The sequence below is a fragment of the Daucus carota genome, chromosome 5 (assembly GCF_001625215.2).
Source record: "Daucus carota subsp. sativus chromosome 5, DH1 v3.0, whole genome shotgun sequence".
In the NCBI taxonomy this organism is placed as follows: Eukaryota; Viridiplantae; Streptophyta; class Magnoliopsida; order Apiales; family Apiaceae; genus Daucus; species Daucus carota.
In genome coordinates this window covers 43,627,268-43,651,433 of record NC_030385.2, presented here as the reverse complement: position 1 = coordinate 43,651,433, position 24,166 = coordinate 43,627,268, and the positions used below count along the sequence as shown (strand labels likewise).

Here is a 24,166-nt window from a genome sequence, read left to right as displayed (position 1 = left end):
TTATCTTTAATTAATTTCTCTTTATTAAAATTTACCTTTTGTATAAAAAGGAAAATTTCAAAAATATGTGAGAATGAAAAATTTAAATATACAATAATATATTTATTAAAAAATATGTGTATATATATACACATATTATAATTTAAAATTAATTATATATTATATATATAATAATAAAAATATTATAAATATAGAGGCGAGAAAATAAAAAAGATACAAGGAGGGTCGTGACAAAACAAAGCAGCAACACAAACAAGGGTTTTATAGCCAAGATTCAAGAGAACAGAAGAGGGGTTAGAGAGCCTTCTTTTCTATCAAAACCCACCCAAGATTCACCCTTTTGGAGGTAACTAATTGCTCTTAATCACTCTCTAATCTTCATGTATCTATATCTCTCTCACTATGTATGTGTTTGTATGTAATTCTCTGCAATTTTATGTGTTTCTTGCTTTGTAAAAATTGGAACTTGTTGTAGAAAAGAACCCAATTGGATTACACTCTGTGTGTGTGTTTTTGTGTGTGAATGTGTTTGTATTTGTATTGCTTGAACTGAGCTGGGTTTTTAGGGAAATTTTGATATGATAAGGGAAAAGAAAGCTAGGGTTTTTCGAGATTGAGGGTAATAGTGTTTGTTTGTTTATCCTGGAATTATGCTATTTTTGATTTTGTTGGATAACAATCGAATTTTTATCTTGTGAGGTTTTGTTGTGGAGAGGAATGGATGATTATAAGTTTATTGTTTGAAGTAGACTTTGTAGTGTGGGAGTGTGAAGAAATCATTCTTTTGGTTTGTTTGTATTCTGTTTTTAAAAGACGCTGATGGATTTTGATTGTGGTAGCATTTATTAAATGGTATAAGTTGTAGATTAGTGACAACATAAGCTAACTTTATTGTGAATTAATGTGTAATCATTTTGTCTCGACACCATGCAACTGATTGTTTTCACGAATTTATTTCCGAATATTAAGTAGCGCTTTTACAGGTCTATCTCGGTCCGTAAACATGTCGGGTCAACTGACTCCAGCAAAGAGACAGAATGACCGGAATGAGTCAAATATTAGGGGAAAGTGGCAGAAGACTTCAGCATTTAATTCACAAAATTTGAGGATCCCTCCTGGAACCTCCTTCTTTCGTGTACTCTGTCCTGCTTCTAAAGGTGGCAGTGTGATTGGGAAAGGTGGCGGAATCATCTCACAAATCCGTCAAGAAACTGGGGCAAAGGTCAGAGTTGAAGAAACTGTCCCCGGGTGTGATGAAAGAATCATTGTCATTATTGAGTCTGACAAGGAAAATGGAGTTGATGCTGAACAGAATAAGGGGGAGGAAGAAAAAAATGATACTGATAAAGTTGATAATCTAGATGAACAAGAGAAAGAAGAGAAGGAAGGTGAAGATAAGGAATCTGTTGATACCATAGATAAAGAATCTGGTGCCGCCAAAGATTCACAATGTGAGAAGGGACCATCTGCTGCTCAGAAGGCTCTGCTACTTGTTTTCGAAAGAATTGCTGAAGGAGAACCCGAAACAGTTGGTGAAAATGAAGAGAATGATAAGGCTTCCGCATTTTCTTTGAGGTTACTTGTTCTTTCTAGTCAGGCGGGAGGCATTTCGGGAAACGAAGGGAGTGTTATCAAACAAATGGAATCTGAAAGTGGGGCACAAATTAGGATACTTCCCAGTGATGAACTACCTATTTGTGCCTCTCCTTCCGATGAACTGGTTCAGGTTTGACAATTGTTTTTGTTTCATTCCCTGGTCTGTTCCTCTACAAACTTAGATGTCATTTTCTGCCTTTTACATGCTGATTAAGAAACTTTTTTAATTTCAAACTCGGAATACAATTTTATTTTTCAGAATCAATACTCCTACATTTAATTACCATAATTAAATTAGTCACAACCTTCACGATATAGGTTTACATATTATTTCTCGAGTTCTCTCATAAAACGTGCTCATCCTTTCTTAAATCATTTCTTTCTCATGATATAAACTAAAGAGATCATAATCATTGTATTTGGTGCAAACATGTCACATGTGAATACATTAATTAACTTAGCTCTAGTCCATATTGCATAATATGGCTAGGTCCTAAATTATTAATCAATTGTTGTTCAAATGAATTGGTTTGGTAAATAACGTATTGCAGATAAATATTTTTTTTTATGTTTAAAAACGGAAAAGTTGTTTTTTGATTTTAGGTGCAGTAAGCATTTTGTAATCTTTTATTGTGGTCTTATTTGGTATGTAAATTCCAATAAAGAAGAAAGGTACTTTGAATGAACATTTTGTTTTCTTTAGTCAAAGTGTTCGTGGAGCATTTAGTTTGAAAGGCTCTGTTATCTTCTAATTTACTCTTTCATAATCTGTCGTCCTTTGTCAGGTCCCAGCGGACTTTGTTGATTGAGATGCCCCTTAGCCTTAATTAGAATCGGGAATTCTTAAGCAACCTGTGACATCCATTAGTATAGCTGATTGAAGTAGGCTTATATATTTTTTTCAACTCCTATTACTATTAATCGTAATTCACTTTCATTGTCTTTCGTGATCTCATTGAAGATATCTGGGAGCCTGGATGCGATAAGGAAGGCGCTTTTATGTGTTTCTCAACAAATTTTGGAGCATCCTCCTCAGGATGATGAACTGCTCTCCCTCAACACTAGCGGGCCTTCTTCTCAATCGTCTGGTCATCCATTTTCAAGGCAAGAGCCAAATTATCCTTTCAGTTCTCAAGGACCACCTTATGTTGGCTCTCGTGATAGTGAAAGTGGTATTCTTGGTCGCAATAATCCTTCCCAAGATATCCTAACATTCCGATTACTATGTCCTGATGAAAAGGCTGGAGGTGTGATTGGGAAGGGAGGATCTATAGTTAAGGCACTACAGCACGAGAGTGGCTGTGAAATAAAGGTTCTTGATGGTGTGTCTGGTTCAGAGGATCGCATCATCATCATATCGGGTCCATCGGTATAGTTTTGTATATATTTTCTTTCGTCTCTTCTGCGTCCCATTATAATTAATGATATTGGTCAATCAACATATCTTAACTTGAAAGGCAAACACAATGCAGCATCCAGATGATAGGATATCTGCTCCACAAGATGCAGTTCTTCGTGTCCAGACCAGGATTGTTAGGGCTGCACCTGAGAGCAAGGAAAAGACTGTGATAGCAAAAATTCTTATAGCCTCCAATCAAATTGGATGTCTCCTTGGGAAGGGAGGTGCTGTTATATCTGAAATGAGGAAGTTTACTGGGGCTTATATACGTATATTGGGGAAGGATCAGTTACCAAAGTGTGCCTCTGAAAATGAAGAAGTTGTTCAGGTTTTGTTGCATTTAGTCTATAATCTATTAATAGAACTACTACTTTAATAATCTAAATGGTTTGGCGTTTCATGTACTCTATTGACTGCCATGTGTATAGTATTATGTAGCACAAGTATAGGCTGTTATAATTTACATACAAGACTGGCACCTCTGAACTTATTTAAGCATTGACTATGCCTTGTACGAGACAGATAAATGGAGAATTTGACCAAGTTCAGGAAGCCCTACTGCAAATAACTAATCGACTGCGTGAACACTTCTTCCGTGATGCATTTCCTTCCATGAACCATCCTTCAAATCATGCATTTCCTGATCAAGGACCTCCATTTCCTTCATACATGGGGAGAAGGGAACTTTCACCTCCTGGAATGTATTCCGGTCTAGGACCATCATTTCATAAATTTAATGCTGGTATGCCTCCTATGCATGGTGGTTTTCATCCGCATGATGATCGATCTCCTTTTATGCACAATATCCACAGACCAGGCTTTCCCCCTCATCTTTCTGAAAGATTGCCACCTGCAGCCCCATGGAGACCTCAAGTATTATTTTTTAACTTCTTTTGTAATCTTTTTTGTTATTTATTTGAAATATCTATAAGCATGTACTTGGGCTTTCCTCTTGTAATTGTGATATGTATTCATGTTAACCCTTTGAAATATCTATGAGCATGTACTTGGGCTTTCCCTTGTATTTGTGATACGTATTCATGTTAACCCTATATTATCCCTTCCTGTGTCGTGATTTTCGAATTTACTGTTTATTAACTCACCATATTGGCTTTTAGGGACCAAACGAAGGTGCTGGAGGACCTTTAGGATTGCCTGACTATCCAGGAGGCCCGCAGAGAAGGATGGGTGGATTTGGAGGGTAGTTTTCTTTAGTTAAATTATGGATATCTGTTGATTATAAATGCTTACTTTGTATGATAATTTGTATTATCATTTTTCCTGTTTTATAAATTAAATGCCATTTTCTTTATGCAGAGGAAGCCATCAAGCTATCATCACTAACACTACTGTAGAAGTAGTTGTTCCTCGTTCAGCTGTTCCTGCAATATATGGTGAGGATGGTGGATGTTTGAAGCAGATCCGAGAGGTACATCTCATGGCCAGAAATTTTCATAATTTTTACACTTTTTCTGGAAAAAAATTTGCACAACTTTTTTTCATGAGCAAAAATATATTATTCCCAAATACAACTTAAAAAAAAACAGATCTACATCATATTTTTCCGGATCAACTCTATGATATGGTTGCGGTAGTTGTTTCTTTCTTCAGCATAATCTTATATGGCATAGTCATAGAGGACATCTCACACACGCACATACATATATTGCTTTGGCCAGACAATCTATAGCTCATTAGTCATTATCATACTAGCGTCCTAATTATTATTATGATAGGTTTTATCCTCATGGTAAACTATTTTTAGAAATGTGTTGTGTGGTGAAATTTTGTAGCTTTTAGTTTCTGGACGGTCAGATTGTATTTACATTGATAATGAGAAATCAAATATTTCAGGTACTGTTTACTCATATAATTTATTACACATTAATATATACAGTATATATTAATTATGTTACGAGAAAATTAATACAGTACTCACTACTCACGGACACGTTTGTCTCTACGGAGAGTGATACCCTCAACCTCTTGTTAAGAAGGGTGAGGGGTGTCTAGGTGTTTTTTATTGATCCGTTTCTGGCTTATTTACTTACAGTTCTGGCTTGGCTTTTTGCTGGTAGGTTCAAATGATAAGTAGTCTGTACTCTGTACCTGACTACCTGTAGTCGTCATCTATAATGTACAATAGGTTGAGTGCTTCTCAGCAGTTGGCCTTTGTATTAGGATAGTACTTAAAAATGGAGTTTTGGGAGGTACTTGCAGAAAAAAAAAACCTGCCTGAATAGTAGTATATATTGAACTCTCCTTCCAATGGAATTTGGGGGCTTGGAGAATGATGTCTCTTTCTTGAAGCCCCTCGAATATATATATGTAATGTGGTATCCATCTTATTGACATGCCATGAAAAAATCTTTCACTAGTATGCAGTTACATTTGTTTATGAACTACATGCAGTATACACTTCGTCATAACAAGGACCAAACAGACTCATGAATGCCATGCATGAATGCTAGACACAAATAAACATCATTAATTAGTGACTATTTGGTGTGTTGCCATAATTTTGAAAATAAGAGAACTATGATTTTGATGAACCTGATATTGTTTCAGATATCCGATGCCAAAATCACAATCAATGATCCAAAACCTGGAGCATCAGAAACTGCAATAATTATATCCGGTACTCCCGAACAGACCCATGCTGCACAAAGTCTTATTCAAGCATTCGTTATTAGCGAGTCAAACAATGCATGAAATTTTGAATTGAGGTAGGGATCCGGGGTTCTTGTTACTTTAACACACAATTTCCATATCTTTGTTAATGATATATTATATATATTGCAGACGACTTGCATTTTGCTGTTAGCATCTTTCTTTCAGCGCAAAATTGTAGTGACCTTGTGTTTTGATGTTAGCGACTTTCTGTGAGCAAAAGATTATGGCGACCATAGTGCAAAGCTTTTAAGGTGATTCACTGGGATTGCCGATCTGTAGATGTACAATTAGTGCTTCCTTTACTGGAATGGCCATTGGTGAGGGATCAAGTTGTGACCATGGAGGGAAATGAAATGATTGTATTAGAACTAGATTGTTTTCGCCCTCAACTGACTAACATAATCTACAGGAATATTGAATTTTACATCAACGAGAATTTTGATTAGACTTTTGTGGCTTTGTTTGGAATCCTTTTCTGATTATATGGATTTTGTCCATCGTAAAAAGAAAAGAAAAGTATGGTCTGTTTTATTTTGAGCTTGTTTCTAGCTGAAAAACTTGCACACTAAGAGGGGTGTATTGGATTGGGATTTTAAAGCATTTTTTTGCATTCATGAAATCCGAAGGTATTCGATTGGGATTGTTTGAAATCCATTAAAATCTTGAGGTATTTAATCAGGATTTTAAAGTATAAGTATGCTACAAAATCTGGTGGTATTCGATTGGGATTTTAAATTATGCTTTAAAATCCGATGGTATTTAATTGGGATTATTTAAAATCTATTAAACTTTGATGGTATTCAAATGCTGATAGATGTTTTTGAATTTCATAAAATAATAGATTTTGTGGTCTTCTTCGGTGTATTTTAAGTTTTTTGAAATCTTATCAAAATCAATGAGATTTTGAAGCATTGTGCTTAAATCCTATCAACTATGCGACATTTTATTAAGAATTCGCACGAAATTAAAATCACATACAATGTCTAGTGGGTAAATCTAACTTGATTGGGCGGGTATTTCTAAGTAGTGAGCTGTTCATCAAAGAAATAAAGTTGGTTATGGCCGTGACCTTGGAGCATGTCCTGCACTATATGCTATTTTTACTTGCTATTACTTCTTTAGAGTATATGAAATATAGTATACAGAATATATTGTATTGTTGAATGTTAAACATACGGAAAGGGAAAAAATAGTAAATTGGGTTGTTTTTTATATCATAATCATATATTATAAATAAACCCCCAAATGGGTTATTCTTCAGTCTGGCCCGAGATGCCCAAGCGTTTAATGAGGATGGACTGTAAATTCATCGACAATGTGTTGTTCCAGTTTAGCCCAATAATTTTCCAGCTTAGTCCAACAATTTTCTAATATTACCTAATTGACTATTAGGGACCCCTTGATTTTATGATGAACATGTAATACGAAGTTGTTTCTCATCGTTTATGCATGTTGATGTTTAAATTTATTTCTAATAACCACATTCTTTGTAATAATGTTACTTTCACTTCCCCACTTGACAAATAGAATTTCACATTAACAATCTCCATTACAAGATTGCATTCAAGAACAAGCCTACTAGATATGTATTATTACAGAATTCCAAACATTTCTTCATAATCATCCTTACTTGCAACTAATTCATTACACTTACAAACCACTACACTGCAGATAATTAACCCAGCTTCGCTTAATCCCCGACATTTTTGAAGGGCTTGTATGTCTTGAGGTCTGTAACCAGGCCTTGTATGGATCCGGCAGCTGCCACAATTGACACAGCCAGACACACCCAACTCAAAATCTTTAGCCACACCCAGGTGAAGGAGAACTTGGGTATTTTTGCACGCGCAATGTACATTTCTATGGGAAAATACACGGTTAATGGATAGAAAGATGCAGCACCGATTAACCCCAAGAAGTCGTTGAAGAATGGTAGTATCATGGCGATCACAGAGGTGATAACTACGTACGTTGTTCGCCACACCATCCTGAATAAGTTAATATTCCACTCACCAAGGAATGGGATGGGAACGGAGTACTCAGAGGTTATGAATTTGCTATCAGGCCATCGCTTGTTGCATCGTGTCTCCACAAATCCAAATATGGGTTGTGCGAACACCTATTTTTTTAAGAAGGAAAATAATCTTTAAAAAAAAAAAGGGATACTTGCTTTTCACAATGAGATTACACCGGATATAAGTACTTCACCTGATATGCACCAATGAGATGAACTGCAATGCACACATTGGCGAAGTCAATTAGCCAGAAGGGCTCATAGAAACCAAAGCCAGTGAGGAAATTTCCTGGTGCCTGGTTCCCGAATGCAGCGTAACCAAAGCAGCCACATAACATATAGAACATAGTTGTAGTGGAAACTCCAGCCAGGGAAGCCTTTTTCATGACCTTGTTCTCCGCCGGAGGAGATCTCAGCGTGTCCTGTTTCCATCAAAACCACAATTAAATTAGTTTGATACGAGGGGATTAAAGTGAAAGTATTGGATTCCTTGAATCCTTTCTCATTTCATGATGTGAGAGCCTTAAAACCTAAGTTACCCAGACTCGGCTAAAAGTGTCCAACATGGATACGTGTCGGAGTGTCGGACTCGGCAATAATTTGAAAATTTTACATGTTTTTGGCTTAAAATAAGCGTCGGAGTGTCCATACCCATGTCCGAGTGTCGAGTGTCCGACACGGGTACTCGAGACAAAATGAAGAGTCCGGGTAACATAGCTTAAAACATTCATGGAGTAACATAACTAGAAATGACTGGTCCAAGTAGTTAGTGAGACAGTGCCAAACTATAGTGATTAGTCTTTGGTGCAAAACAAGTATTCTAGTCAACTGGGAATCTGAGGAATCAACTAGACCTTTGAATTAAGTGACACCTAATGTTAAAGGTGGCACCAGCTATAAGAGAACAAAATAAAATTTATGAAGTGACATGTAAAAAGAATGGTGTGCAGATAAAGAGAAATCCAACTAGAAAAGTTTGGGTTTCTTTTTACATGAAAGAAATTACATGAAAGGAAATGATAAGTTAACATTGAATGGCCCAAATTCCCCTCCCCAAAATGTATATGGTCCATCAATTTCATTGTCCTTATTAAGAACTCATAGAGTCATTTTATACTTTTTTTACCAAATCTATGTCTATGCACATGGACTTATCAGCTATGGCTTATGGAGGCCTTACACTTAAGTGGGCCTACCAAAAGCACATGTCTCAACAAAGTGTCAAAGTGTCTCTTCATATCATTATATTTCTGAACAAAATTATATGAAAATATATTAAGTGATGTTAAATCATTTATTTTAATATACCAGGGAACTGTCTAGTGAACTGAGCTCATCAATACAAATCTTCAGTTTCAGAATATGTGCAACTGAGATGAGCTGATCACTATAATAAATTCTAGTGTAGACATGAGTTGGTTTTAATAACTATATTTGACAATATGTGAGAGAGATTGTACACATGTAATCTTTTGTTTGGAAAACTTTACTATGACATATACATTCATTTAATATGGCACACATATCAACAGTTTTGAAACAATTTTGCATCATCTTCTATATTTACACTCCCTCAATTAGTCTATATTAGTTGAACTTCATCTATAAACTCATTGTATTAATTACTTGGAGATAAATACAATCAACACACTGCAGTCACACATAATTTTTAGATAGAGAAGTTATAAAACTCTTGACAATATACTTAAGGTATAGATAAATGCATATAATTTGGATAAATAGATAAAAAAGGATATAGATAAATGCAAGTTAAATGGATTATATGGATAAAGGGATATAGAGCGTGCATGCCTGAATCTCAATGAGGACCGTAGAATAATTATAAGCAAAGGCAATATCTCCAATGGACTGAAATGTTCTCCAGATCTTTTCTGACCCTGTTACATCCACTCCGACTGTTGTCCCTGTCATTGTTGTCTTCGGATGTGCACCACCTCCTTCATATTTTATTCATCAATTAACATTAATATATAAAATGCGGAACAATCTGTAAAAACAAACAGGCACAAACACGCTGATTAAATTTACCTGCAACTTTGGCTATGGAAAGGCCAAGGCCAATGGATGAGTAAGCAAAAGACATGACAGCAGCAAGAATGGAAAGCCATGAGAGCTTATGAAAGTTCGGTATTTGACTTAAAATTATCTGGATTACTGCAAAAACGGACATGTATGGATAGTTTGACACCGAGCAAAGTTTATGGTCATGAGTTCCTTTGTTGTGGAAGCAGTCTGACCTGCTCACAGCCCTGTATATTCCAGCACAAACACCACATTAGTACTCATTCTAAACACGAAAAAAGGCCTGTTCAATAAGCACCAAACAAATTACTTACACCATGCTAATGGATGCCGTAATTGTATAGCCAATTGTGACTCCAATAAGATTCCCATATTGAGCTAATCCACATAGCTGAACCTTGAAGCCTCCTGAAAAAACAAATTCACAATACTCAACAAAATTTTCCGACTTATTAGAAAAAAAGGAAAATAATAACGGAATCACGAACTTTTTTACTTAATTTGCTTTTGAAATTGAAAGGCATCATACATTAGTTACGAAAAGTAATAAAACCAAATTATCTATAGAGAATATTGAGTAATCGACATCCTAACAAGATTTCCATTTCAAAGAAAGGGAATGGAAGGTACAATTTCGAATTTTTCACAAAATGTTTTTCTATTTTTGCGCACAACAATTATTGACAAGAATAATACATAAAAAAGGGAAAATTACCTAAATGAGAGCGAACCACATCCATGTAAGTGTAGTTCCGCTTGCCGGAAACGGGGTCCGGTGACCGGTAACTGTCCGCCAATAAAGTCGAGGTGAAATAGGTGATAAAAGAGAAAATCATCAGAACTGCCGTGCCGGTGACCCAGCCCAACTGGGCTATAGCCCATGCAAGGGATAAAACTCCAGAACCAATTACAGCTGTTATTATGTGTGCACTCGCAGTCAGCAATGTCCCTGCAATTAAAAAAAAATCCGAAAAATTAAATGATTAGCCATTTCTCTCTCTATCTCTCTCCCTCCCTCCCTCTCCCTCTATCTCTCTCTCTCCGCCCCCCTCTCCCTCTCTCCCTCTCCCTCTCCCTCTCTCTCCCCCTTTCTCTCTCTCTCTCTCTCCCTCTCCCTCTCCCCCTTTCTCTCTCTCTCTCTCTCACTCTCCCTCTCCCCCTTTCTCTCTCTCTCTCCCTCTCCCCCTTTCTCTCCCTCTCCCTCCCTCTCTCTCTCTCTCTCACACACACAAACACACACACTAAAGTCAGTAACACACTCGTTAGTTCACATCTCTTAGATCATTTGGACATAAACATAAAGAACATGCAGACAAACAAAGAAGATACACGTGATGTGTGTATACCAGTTCGTTTGGAGCGACCATCATCGTCGAAATTCTTGGCGAGATCAGCATCTTCGAGTTTTTCGGTGTAGAAAGCTTGGTTAGCCATGACTCCCTTAGTTTATCACTAGACAGAGAATTATGTGTGTTTGGAGATTTGGTAGAGGTAATAACCAAGGGCGTGTGTATATATAGAGTCAAGGACACGACACAAAATTAAGTCACCGTGTTTGCCTGTTTGGTTTCAAAAATAGTCAAATGAAAGAGAAAACAAAAGACCAATGCTTATCAAATGTTCTCCCAATTTTTCCAAAGGATTTTATATCAAAATGTCCACCGAATTCGTTAAAATGTATCAAGTACTTACCCAATTTTCACGACGACTTATTTAACATACTAAAATCATTATATATATCATTGTTTGTATCTCTATTTTATTTATTATATTTGTACATTCTATTTAATTTTAACTTGTTTTGCTATTTATCAATAAAACAACTTGTTTTGTTAAATATTAAAGGATAACTATAAAATTTCATAAATGTATCTACTTTGTTTATATCATATAAATATAATGGGGTCAAAAATAAATTTTAGTGGAATCAAAAATAAAAATTTTAAAATTTATAAAAAGATATTTAGGGGTTCGGTGGTGCAACCGGCCCCACCCATTAACGTCGCTACGCCCCTGAAATGATCAATTTTAATTAAATAATTTATATATAAATGTATTATCAATATGAGAACAATTATTAGTTAGAAAAAATTATGAATAATTTTTTAATACTTAACATTTTACAATAAAGAAGGTGGACGTGGACAAATTGATGCTAACCATGAGTGCGGATACTATAAAATATGCAATGTGGACAATACTTTATCATATTATTATACTATTCGAGAAACCGCGCGTTGCGGCGGCCTATATAAATTATATTAATGATTCAATATTAACATTTGTAAAATGCAATAATTTTATAGCTGTCTATAAAAAGTATATTCATGATTCAAAATTAATATTTGTAAGATAAAATAAATTTTATATTATAAAAATCTTGATGTAATACCATAGTAATATATAAAATTGCAAAATTGGACTATAATTCATGGTGAAAAAATGAAAATAAATTTCTACACGTAATTAACAATTTAAAGAACGACGGATCTTAATTTTATTTGTGTTTATTTTTTTTTGAAAAGTAATCATGTTCTTACATTGTCACCCTTTTTCAATTTTTTTGGATTGATTGTGCACAAAAACATCTAACTTAAATCCGTGAGATAGCGGTCTATAACTACCCTTACTTGTAACAACCTATACTATATAACGGAGCAATTTTGATATTTTTCATCCAAAAATTCCGAAAAATTAGAAAAATAGAACGGAGCGATGTGAGAGGCGCCACCCACACGCCCCTCGCTTCTCCGTTATATAAGTATATTGATATTGATTTTCCTTGTATAGCGGTCTATAATGCATGAATAATATTTTTCTGTATACAAATTAAATCATATAAAAATTAACAACAACAAAATGTCCAATAAACAAAACATATATTATAAAAGAATAACCAACAAACATACATCGCTAATAATTAATTATTGATATCATCCATCAATATCATGTTAAGACTATATTCTTCTCCCGTATTTGGATTTGTCGACTCTCACATAGCGGTCTATAACTACCTTTGCTTGCAACAATCTTTATTTTTTTTTAATACTGTATAAACAGTCTTCACTTATCGTTGCAGAAGAACGGCACCATCGAATTAGAAATCGAGCAAGAGAACTGTCACTGGAGAGAGGTAGAGTTGTGGTATTGAGAGAGAGGAGGTTGTGTTTAGATGATCTAAAACCCTACAACTTATAGGGATATTTATAGATTCAGAGAGACTTGTGTGCTACTCTTTCCCATAATTAAATAATCTGAAACAAAATCAGATTAAAACTTTAAAGCTACTAATTTCCATAAATAATTTGAAACAAAATCAGATTCTCAAACTTGCTTCTAATATATGAGAAAATAAAAAAGGTAGTATTCCATAAATAATCTGAAACAAAATCAGATTCTGAACATTGCTTCTAATATATTTGAAACTAAAAAAGGTAATTCTAATTTTTGATTTTTTTTCATACAAAAGTTCCAGAAAATTAGAAAAATAGAACGGAGCGATGTGAGAGGCGCCACCTACACGCCCCTCGCTACTAATTTCCATAAATAATTTGAAACAAAATCAGATTCTGAAACTTGCTTCTAATATATGAGAAAATAAAAAAGATAGTATACCATAAATAATCTGAAACAAAATCAGATTTTGAACATTGCTTCTAATATATCCGAAACTAAAAAAGATAGTTCTAATTTTTAATATTTTTCATACAAAAATTCCCAAAAATTAGAAAAATAGAACGGAGCGATGTGAGAGGCGCCACCTACACCCCTCGCTTCTCCTTTATATAAGTATATTGATTCTCGAAAGAATCATGGATTTAGTTTATTTTTTTCTGAATAATAAATTTAATATTGATATGAGAAAAGAATTAACCTCACCAACACACTAAAGTTTGGAAGCCATAATTATCACAACATATTGAGAGGTCGAAAACCTCCAAGTGAGGTTCGGTTTAAAATGATGAAGGGGCTTGTGTGCCTTTGATAGTGCTCTGACTAAAAACTTAAATTCCGTGGTCAATCTTCCTATTTAACTTTTTTTATCCTTTTGATTTCGTCCATCCATCGATGTTTAAAATATTAAAATTCAAAGAAGAAGATTATGTTCGTCCGATATTGGAAAAACTTTTTAATACACCTGTGGTGTATCACAGAGTGAATCGTGGACACACCCCATATTCTGTTGATATATTAATAAAAAAAGTTAATTTTGTTTACTGTTACTCTGTTAGTATCTTTCTATATTTAAAGAGAATCTTTTCCCAACACTGTGAATACGAGAATATTAGAGCATCTCCAACGGTGTTGGTTATAATCGTTGGCTAAATTGGACCTGTAAAATATTATGTAAAATTTGCTGAACCTGTAAAACATTTTGCTTCAATGATACTGGCTATATTGGTTGGCTATAATTTAAAAATAGTATGTTATTAATATTTTAAATTGTTAAAATAGAATATATCAGTTCAATATGGTAATAAATGATGTACAATCTTCCTACAGATTTTCTTACAGACCTGTAGAGGTTCGAAATTTAGAGGTTGGCTAAATTTATAGACAGATCATGGTTGAAGTTCAGTTTTTGGAGCTGTTGGCTATATCTTTTTATTTTAAGTATGCCAACTCATCTTTTAGCCGAGGGGTTTAGATGGTTGGAGATGCTCTTAGGTACCAAAATTTTTTCAGTATTTTTTCAAATTTATTTGATAATGTATAAATGATTCTATTTATATTCAATGATAAATAATGATACGTATTTCAAAATCTTTTCACGAATTACGTGACAGACATATAACTATTTGGATGGACTATATGCATAGAAAATTTCATTATTAGTGTAGGTGGAAGCAATCATTAACAATTAGATTTAAAAAAAAAAATAAAAACATTTTTTAAGATATATAATTTTTTCCATAATAATAATGAGAATTAGATAATGTATATAAACCGAACAATGATGATACCTAACATTACTTATTTAAATATCATAGAAGTTTGCCTCGGTAAATAGGACTTTCGCAATCTATATTTTTTATATTTCAATTTGAAAAATCAGATTTATTAAAATATAATACTTGATTATTAATTTTATATTCAAAACTGTATTTTATAAAATTAATAAAATAAAAAAAATCATTTCTTGATCTTAAAAAATACACAATAATCTATCAGTACAAACGTCATAATTTCCCAGTATGGAAAAGATGACACATAACACTAACATCACACAGGTCCAAGAGAAAACTAGGATGTCTTCGACTCGGTCCAAATTCTTACTCCTGTCCGGACCGTTTCTTTACCATTTTCTTTTTTATTATCTCATCCAATTTTTTATATTTTAAAATCAAAAATAATTATCAGGTGTCATCATTTTCTCATTTTCTCTCCATTTTCACGCTACTTTTACTCCACTATCTTCATACATTAAATATCGATAGGCGCCACCAATTCATCTATTTTTCACTACTTTATACATATTTTTTTAATTTCCATGTCCAAACCAAACGTAAAGAATTGACTGGGAAGGAAGGAGTAGTTAAAATTGAAAGAATAAAAAATATTATATAAAACTTACAGAGAATATTTGGAGAAAAGTACTTCATATATTCATTTTTCTTATATTTTATCAATCCGATAATATTCATTTTAATTATCAAGAGTCAAATTAACCAAATTTTGACTAAATATTATAAATTATATATTCATTATTTTTAAAATCTAAATGTATATTAAAATAAATTAAATATATACCTTCTAGTGATATAATTTTATTATTTTTCTCAAATATTTGATACATATAAATTTCAATCAAAATATAATCAATTTAACTAGTAAAAAGTTAAAATAAACATGTGAAAGGGAACCGAGGAGGCTATCACTAAAATTAGAGGTGACAATCGTTTCGTTTCGTGTATTTTTCGTGTTTCGTGTACTCGAAGGTGAAACCCGTATCCGCCAGTTATTGATTTCGTGCACATAATTTAAAACCCATATCCGATCCGAAACGTTTCGTGTATTTTTCGTGTACTTTTATATATAAAAATATTAATATAATTTTAATCAAAAAATAGTTTTAATATATATATTTTCATGTATAATTTACTAAATATGAATGATATAGTTATGCTCGCATACAATTATCTACAAATTTATTAATGTATCTCTAATATGTATCTGCATATACATAAATATATATATATATATATATATATATATATTTATTTATTTATTTATTTAACACAATTATATATTTAATATATTATAACATATATATAATAAAATTTATGTACAAATATTTCGTGTATTTTCGTGTACTCAAAATGAAAACTCATATCCGACATGAATCTATTGTGTAAGTTCGTGTTCGTATACTTTTCATGTTTCGTGTATAAAAATCAAAACTCATATTCATATTTTTCGTATCGTATTAGTGTGTTACGTGTGAAAATGGCAGGCCTAACTAAAACACAGCCAATATTGATTTACATGACCTCGCATTGCCAAAGTTTAAAGTACACGAGACATTCATCAAGGCTTATTACTCCATCAGCCATCTAAGTTTACACCAATATACAGGTTAATCCTTAAAATTTGAAAACGAACGGTCCAACCACTAAAGTTACACAAATGTCACTACTAGCCACCGTGGGAGAAAGTGCACGCCACGCGAAGTTGGCTGACACTGAGAGTCACATATGTATTCTCCCACTCAGAAATCGCAACGTACCACTGTTCTTTACCCTTCATCCCATTGGATTGTTAACATCATTTTTTGGCACGCTTTTTAAAACTTCAATAAAATATAGTTCCATGATATTTTTTTTATAAAAAAAATTCTGAATAAAAGTTTGATGTTTAAACTTTTATTCAGAAAAAAAATAAATTTAAAAAATATTATATTGCTATATTTTATAAAAGCCTCAAAATGCGTGCTATTACTAAATAATATTAGCACATAATCCGCGTTATGTGATTTATAGTATCTATTATTTTTTAAAAATGATTTTAATATTTTTTTGATGAAAAGGTTATTCTAGAATAATATGTATTTTTTAATAAAAATATTTTTATACTTAAAAAACAAACGTGGTTGATTTAAATAAAATCATTGAGTGTGTTAAATTCAAAATTTTGTTAATTATAAATTATAAGAATTATTAATCGTGAATAAATTAACTTGTAAACGAATTTTTTATATATATTAGAAATTGATTCTTTTATTTTATCATAATGTTAATATATACTTTTTAATTATGTCAATTCGGCTCGTTTAATTTTATATTTAATTGAGGCTAAACCCTAAACGAACTCGATTCGTTTAATTTCACAAATTGAATCGAGCCGACTCATTTTATTAAACGAGATGAAATCTGTGCCCCGACTCGACATATTTAACTAAATGAACCGAGTCGAACCCAGTTAAACGAGTTATAAAAGCTTTCTAATCATAATTTATCCATGAAAGTTAGTTGCTTTTTCTATTACTAAATCCCAAAGTGAATGCAAATTACTCCCTCCATTCCAAATTAGATGAGTTCGTTGACTTCAGACATACAATTTAAGGTCCATTGACCGCATAGCTATATTATCGTTATTTTATTTTATTTTGCAAATAAAAATTAAAAGTCAAGTCACGGACAAAATACACAAACTGATAGCTGTTGTGTTTTGTGTTTCGTGTTGTTGTGTTTGAGCGTCTGTCAGTGGAGGAGAAGAAGCAGATGGGAATGCTGGTGTTCAGGTGCAGCTGCAGCATCACACTCTGATTTGTTTGTATTCTGATGCTTTTTCGTTCTTCTATGGAAAGAACAGTAGTGTAGCTTAAGAGAGAAAAGATACATGCATATAGGAGTGGAAGTATATGTTTGTCACTCACTCTCGGCCAACTTAATGTGGCGTACACTCTCTGCCCGCGGTGGCTAGTAGTAATATTTGTGTAACTTTAGTGGTTGGACCGTTCGTTTTTAAATTTTAAGGGTTAACCTGTATATTGGTGTAAACTTGGATGGCTAATGGAGTAATAAGCCCATTCATCAATGATCAACTTATTGTCCTATTCTAACCAATTTGCAGTTCAAGTTCCGTTCTGCTTCTAATGTTTCATCAGGGGACCATGTTCTTCAGAATTGTCGCATTCTGGGGACAACTTCAGTCCAGGAGTTTACATAACATTAGCCAAGCCAACCCAGCCCAATCAATCAAGAGCCACCAGTTTTCCGCGTCGGTCGTGTTTTCGTGTCGTGTCCATATATTATTGCCTGCTTTGTTGTGAAGAGAACGTATGGCTTATGCATTCCAGAGTATTTCTCGAATAGAAATGTGCAATTTGAATTCACCGCACACCTCTTGGAGATTTTCAGTCTAGTTGATAGCGAAATTTCTTTCTCATGCTCTTTAATTATGCCCAGTACTTGTGATTTATATGCAAAAAGGGACACAAAGTTGTGATGCGAAACTTATTAGTTGTAAATTTGTATAAGAAAGAATCAAGAATTATTTACGTGGTGTTTAGTACTACATTTGGACGTTAGTGATGCATATCCGCACAACTCATAATCATATTCTCCTCTCTACCATGAATCGTGGATTTATTGAAAAATGCCTGATTTTATCATGAATTCTTGATTCATTAAAACATATTTGATTAAACACAGATCAATTCTTAAAATATATTTAATTAATTATATTTTAATTTGATTAGAAAATGATAATTTATCGAGAAAATCTTTAATAAATTTATAAACAATAAATTCTGATGAATCAGTTATCAGTAGATTAACTGATTAGTTTCAATTTCTAATTTTTACTGCAAGGACATTTTCAAAGCTGAGATCCTTTATTCAGTGTTCTGCTCCGCTCTAGAGCATGTGGTAAGAAAAGAAAGAGCGAGAGGAGTGAAAAAAAATGAGAGATTAAAAAATAAAAAATTCTTAAGCATTCTCTTGAATTTTATTGTGCTCTTAAAATCGAGACACAATTTTGTAAATATTCATATGTGTGTCAGAGCTTCTCTTCCGATCATTTTATCTCTGTTTTCTTTTCTCTGCTTTGCTGAAAAAAATTGGAAGCATGATGTAAGAGAAAATATTTTGAAAAAATTATTATATCTCCCTTCCTTTCTATTTTCTAATTTCAATGCTCCGGAATCTAGAAATGGGAGAGAACATGGTTAGTACTTCGGAGGGTGATAATGAAAAATACTTCATTTTTGATCAATTACATAATGTTGTAAAAAGCGGGAATCGGACTTAGTCGGTGAAGGCACCGTCCAGCGATTAATCGGACAATCGGATCATTAATCGTAATCAATTTAATATTTTTTTAAATTACATATATATATATATATATATATATTAATATAATTATATATAGTATAAATTTATAGTCATATAAAATTCAAAAATTAATGATTTTTTATAACACAAAACCTGCCTTTATATACATATACAAGTCCAGTCATCTCATATATAAACTTGAATTTAATTAATTCTGCAAAAGAAGATATTGCAAATTTATGTAATTATAGTTTAGAAGCTAATATTAAAAGAATGAAAGGTAATTAAATTTAAAGTTTTAAAAAAAAATTCGTTTTATTTTAATTTTTTTAAATTCACCGATTTTTGACCGACTTTTTCTGATTAATCCCGACTTTTGACCGATTAATCCCGATTTTGGCCGATTTCCTAAAAAAACGATTTTTTTCACCGATTAACGCTTAATCGAGACGGTGGCCGACCGAACAGCGATTAATCGGCGATTAATCCCGATTAATCGCCGACTTTTAGAACACTGAATACAGTAAGAATTTTGGTCATTTCTATCCATCGTTACCCATTTCTTATTGCAAATCACAAATCCCTTTTTTGGGAGAATCTGTTTAGTTATCCAAAAAATTGGTTGGAACGTTGATTTTTAATTCCGATAGTATAAGAAAATGTACAATTTCTTTCCCTAGGAATATGTTTCTTTGCGCAAAATAGAAAAACAAGCACAGTATCTAATTTGAATGGGTAACGCAATCGGCAATCCTAAAAACATATGGGCAGATATCCATTTCCAAAAAGTGTATCATCTGAACCTATTTAAGTATTTCAATTTCCGAACACGATTGGATAGGCCGTGGTGGGTTTATTCTATATTGTCCCGGGACACTCGGGTTCAACTCTGGCTCATTCTGAAAATTATTAGAACAGATACTAATTTGTAAGACATATTAGCCTGCATTGTTAAAAAGAAAAAAAAAATCAATTTTCATGTATATTTTCTGTTCGAGTGAAACATTGAAGGCCTGACATCTGAATTATGTTAAGTGTGGAACTACAAGTTGGGCTCCTCCGAGTAAGTTAACATTTGTACAATTGTACTAAGTTCACGAACCAAATAAATGGACCTGGCCTGCAGACATGCTTGTCTATCTCTTTAGTCCGACTAAACTAGTTTTGACTATTATTCTTACAACACCCAATCCTTTTCACCACCAAACACATTGATAAGTTCCAAAGACCAACTCAATGCAACTGCTTTCAATCCACATCTAAAGACCAAAAAACATCACTCTACTAATAACTCCACTAGCCAACTTACAACACAATCTTGCCAAATGGAGCCTAGCCAATCCATGCAATCATGCATGCATGTATACAAAATTTACACAACTTGTCCAAACCAACCATTCATTTTCAGTTCCATTTTCAAACATAATCACCAATTCTCCAAAATGCCTCAGGCAGCCTTTTCAACTCTCCGGCTAAACGCTATCCTGATTCTGTCACTGCTCTGCTGCCTTCTCTTCGTTGCAAATTGCGACGACCTCACACAACTTCTTGAAGTTAAATCTTCCCTGCAGAGCTCAAAAACAGATGTTTTCAGTTCCTGGCAAGACAACAATCTGATAACAAGTTTCAGTGGGATTAAATGCAACGAAGAAGGCCTCGTTACAGAAATCGAGCTTTCTCATCAGCATTTGACAGGAAATGTTCCTTTTGACTCAATTTGCCAGCTGAAATTCTTGGAAAAACTCTCTCTTGGAGCCAATTCATTGTCTGGTCCCCTGACAAAAGATCTAAATGCCTGTACTAATTTACGGTACTTAGACCTGGGAAATAATTTTTTCTCAGGCTCTGTGCCTGACATATCTTCTCTTACAAATCTTCTTGTGCTGCATCTGAATTTTAGTGGCATCTCGGGTACGTTCCCATGGGCTTCGCTACAGAGTATGACTAATTTAACTGTGCTAAGCCTGGGAGATAATTCGCTTGATCGGAGTGTTTTTCCTGAGGAAGTCACAGGGCTTAAGGAGTTGACCTGGTTGTACTTGTCGAATTGTAGTATAGAAGGGAAAATTTCAAGTGGGATTGGAGGCCTAACAAAGCTTGAAAATCTTGAGCTAGCAGATAATTACTTATCAGGGGAGATTCCATCAGAAATCGCGAATCTTGTGAACTTATGGCAGCTTGAGCTCTACAACAATGAGCTGAATGGAACATTTCCTCCTGGATTTGGGAACTTGACAAAATTACGTAATTTTGATGCCATGGGCAACTTTCTTGAAGGTGATCTCTCGGAGCTCAGATTTTTGGATCAGCTGGTGAGTTTACAGGTACATGAGAATCTGTTTTCTGGTCAAGTTCCAGAGGAGTTTGGTGAATTCAAGCATTTTGTGAACCTCTCACTTTATGGTAATCAGCTGACAGGGCCACTTCCTCAGATGCTTGGCTCCTGGTCAGATTTCGAGTTCATCGACGTATCAGAGAATTTCTTCACGGGTCCAATTCCTCCTGATATGTGCAAAAATGGAAAGATGGCTGAGCTACTTATACTTCAAAACAATTTCTCTGGAGAGATACCAGAAAATTATGCACGTTGTCAGACGCTGACGCGTTTTCGTGTAAGTATCAATTCTTTATCTGGTAGAGTGCCTAGTGGAATTTGGGGTTTGCCTGATCTTAATATTATTGATGTCGCGATGAATAGTCTGGAAGGTCCAATTAGTCCAGAAATTAGAAATGCAAGGTCTTTAACTGAACTTTATTTAGGTAATAATCAGTTTTCTGGTGACTTACCTCTGGAATTACTGGAAGCTTCATCATTAGTATCTGTTGATTTGAGTAACAATCATTTCTCTGGCCAAATTCCGAGGAAATTTGGTAGATTGAATCAGCTAATGAGCCTGCATTTGGAAGGGAACGATTTTACAGGCACAATACCTGATTCAATGCAATCTTGTGAGTCTCTTAGCGAGTTAAACATGGCTCACAATTCAATTTCTGGTAAAATCCCGGGCTATCTTGGGTCGATGAGGATGCTCAACTCACTGAATTTGTCTCACAATCAAATAGCTGGAAAAATTCCCCAAACTCTGTCTTTTTCAAGAATTAGCCTGCTTGATTTATCACACAACAGACTCACCGGACGTATACCAAAGTCCCTTTCTGTTGCAGCCTATAATGGTAGTTTTACTGGAAACGACGGTCTCTGCAGTGAGGACATTAAGTCCTTTCAAAGGTGTTCAACTAGTATGTCTCCAGAGACTCAGACTTTAATTGCTTTCTTTACAGTTGTTTTAGTTGCCCTTGTGATCTCACTAGCATATCACTTGTACCTCAATAAGAGACGTGCTAATAAGGATCAGGACCGTTTATCAGAGAAGCGTTCATGGAATGTGAAATCATTCAATGTCTTGAGTTTCACAGAAGATCAGATCATTAACTCAATCAAAAAAGAGAATTTAATAGGCAAGGGCGGGTCTGGAAACGTCTACAGAGTGGATCTTCCCAATGGCACACAATTGGCAGTAAAACACATCTGGAATTCGGATATAAATGAGGCCAAAAAGACTTATAGCAGCTCAACAATGTTGCAAAAGGGTTCAAAAACCTCCTCTGAATACGACTCAGAGGTAAAAATGCTGAGCGCCATAAGACATGTCAATGTTGTGAAATTGTACTGCAGCATCACAAGTGAGGACTCAAGTCTGCTGGTCTACGAGTACATGCCTAATGGGAGCCTGTGGGATCAACTGCATACTAATTCCGCGAAAGGGATTCTTGATTGGGATAAAAGGTATAAAATAGCGGTTGGTGCTGCAAAAGGCCTGGCCTATCTTCACCATGGCTGTCACAGGCCAGTTATTCATCGCGATGTCAAGTCCAGCAACATTTTGTTAGACGAACTTTTAAGGCCTCGAATTGCAGATTTTGGACTGGCAAAAGTGGTGCAGACTAGTTCAACTTATTCTACTCATGTCATTGCAGGAACATTCGGCTACATTGCCCCTGGTAATTTACTAACTCCTCTTTAAACTATAATTATACGGCACATTTTTTATCTTAAATTTTTTTTGTAACTATTTTTTAATTTTGCAGAATATGGATACACATTTAATATAAACGAGAAGAGTGATGTTTATAGCTTCGGGGTGGTTCTGATGGAGCTAGTCACTGGAAAAAGGCCACTAGAGCCAGATTTTGGAACGAGCAAGGACATAGTGAGCTGGGTCTGCAGCAAGCTGCCTGAAAAAGAAGGCGTTTTGAGCATAATCGACGCGAAGATTAGGCAAGACTGCAGAGAAGAAGCGGTGAAGGTTCTGAAGATTGCGATTTTGTGCACGTCCAGGCTGCCAGCGTTAAGGCCAACAATGAGAAATGTTGTGCAAATGCTGGAGGATGCAGAGCCATGCAGACTCATCGGTGTGCTTGAATTTAAGAACAGTGCTAGCAAGAAAGAAAATCTGTAGATGAGTGATATTATGTAGCAGCAATTTAGCAGAAATCTTGAATCGGAATTAAACGGTTGATCTGATTCAGAATTTATTAAGAATTTGTCGATTTTTTTTTGATGAATCGGAGAGTTTTAGACAAATCCAAATATAATCCATGTTAAATATTTTAAAAACTGGTCGAGGATTAATCAAAATTTTTAAAAAAATCGGGGATTTAGAACCAAACAATTGTTAAGTATTAGTCTCAGAGCATCTCCAGCAGAGTCGTAACATGTTCCCTAAATATATAATAAAATATTCATTTTTTCAAGGGACTACTACATTTTATTGAATGGAAACTCCAACAACATTCCATATTTTTATTCCCTATTATTATTATAATATTATATTCAACCTGTAAGTAGGAGAGAGAAAGGAAGGAAAGAGGGAGAAAAGGAGTGAAGTGAATATTTTATAGTTCGAAATAGTACGAGGAATGGTTCCACAATCCTTAAAAATGAGGAATGAAGTGTTATCTTAACTTTTTAAGAGATGGCTAGGACTCTACTGGAATTGTGTTTTATGTTATATTCTAGCACACCATATAAGGAAGCGGAGATGCTCTTAGTGGTAAGTTTTGATGTAACGAAATTTGACAATGAACTATACGGAAGCTTGGAGTTTTTATCTTTCTTCAGTCGTTTCAGTTGTCACCGCCGGATCATATGTTTTGACTTTTGAG

The 24,166-nt window shown here is 34.2% G+C and overlaps 3 protein-coding genes across 4 annotated transcripts; 2 read left to right on the top strand and 1 right to left on the bottom strand.

Annotated features, from left to right (window-relative positions):
* Positions 1 to 217: 217 nt before the first annotated feature.
* LOC108223407 (KH domain-containing protein HEN4) lies at positions 218 to 6,119 on the top strand. 2 transcript variants are annotated; one of them, XM_017397659.2, is made up of 9 exons: positions 218 to 346; positions 984 to 1,726; positions 2,558 to 2,965; positions 3,069 to 3,323; positions 3,518 to 3,868; positions 4,114 to 4,196; positions 4,313 to 4,424; positions 5,564 to 5,721; positions 5,869 to 6,119. In XM_017397659.2, the coding sequence occupies exons 2-8, from the start codon at positions 1,004 to 1,006 to the stop codon at positions 5,705 to 5,707; spliced, it is 2,076 nt and encodes a 691-aa protein (XP_017253148.1). In that variant the 5' UTR covers positions 218 to 346; positions 984 to 1,003; the 3' UTR covers positions 5,708 to 5,721; positions 5,869 to 6,119. The 2 variants fall into 2 exon arrangements, with proteins under 2 accessions (XP_017253148.1, XP_017253147.1); XM_017397658.2 differs by having other exon boundaries at positions 5,798 to 6,119.
* A 1,065-nt stretch (positions 6,120 to 7,184) lies between these two features.
* Positions 7,185 to 11,236, bottom strand: LOC108219820 (amino acid permease 6). The gene is made up of 7 exons (XM_017393349.2): positions 11,072 to 11,236; positions 10,441 to 10,674; positions 10,040 to 10,133; positions 9,732 to 9,952; positions 9,495 to 9,640; positions 7,877 to 8,104; positions 7,185 to 7,787 (listed from the first exon to the last, which is right to left on the bottom strand). Exons 1-7 carry the CDS (start codon positions 11,157 to 11,159, stop codon positions 7,359 to 7,361), a joined length of 1,440 nt encoding a protein of 479 aa, XP_017248838.1. The 5' UTR covers positions 11,160 to 11,236; the 3' UTR covers positions 7,185 to 7,358.
* Positions 11,237 to 20,319: 9,083 nt separating this feature from the next.
* Positions 20,320 to 23,566, top strand: LOC108222097 (receptor-like protein kinase 7). Its single transcript, XM_017395993.2, has 2 exons — positions 20,320 to 23,002; positions 23,090 to 23,566. The coding sequence occupies exons 1-2, from the start codon at positions 20,326 to 20,328 to the stop codon at positions 23,458 to 23,460; spliced, it is 3,048 nt and encodes a 1,015-aa protein (XP_017251482.1). The 5' UTR covers positions 20,320 to 20,325; the 3' UTR covers positions 23,461 to 23,566.
* Positions 23,567 to 24,166: the final 600 nt, after the last annotated feature.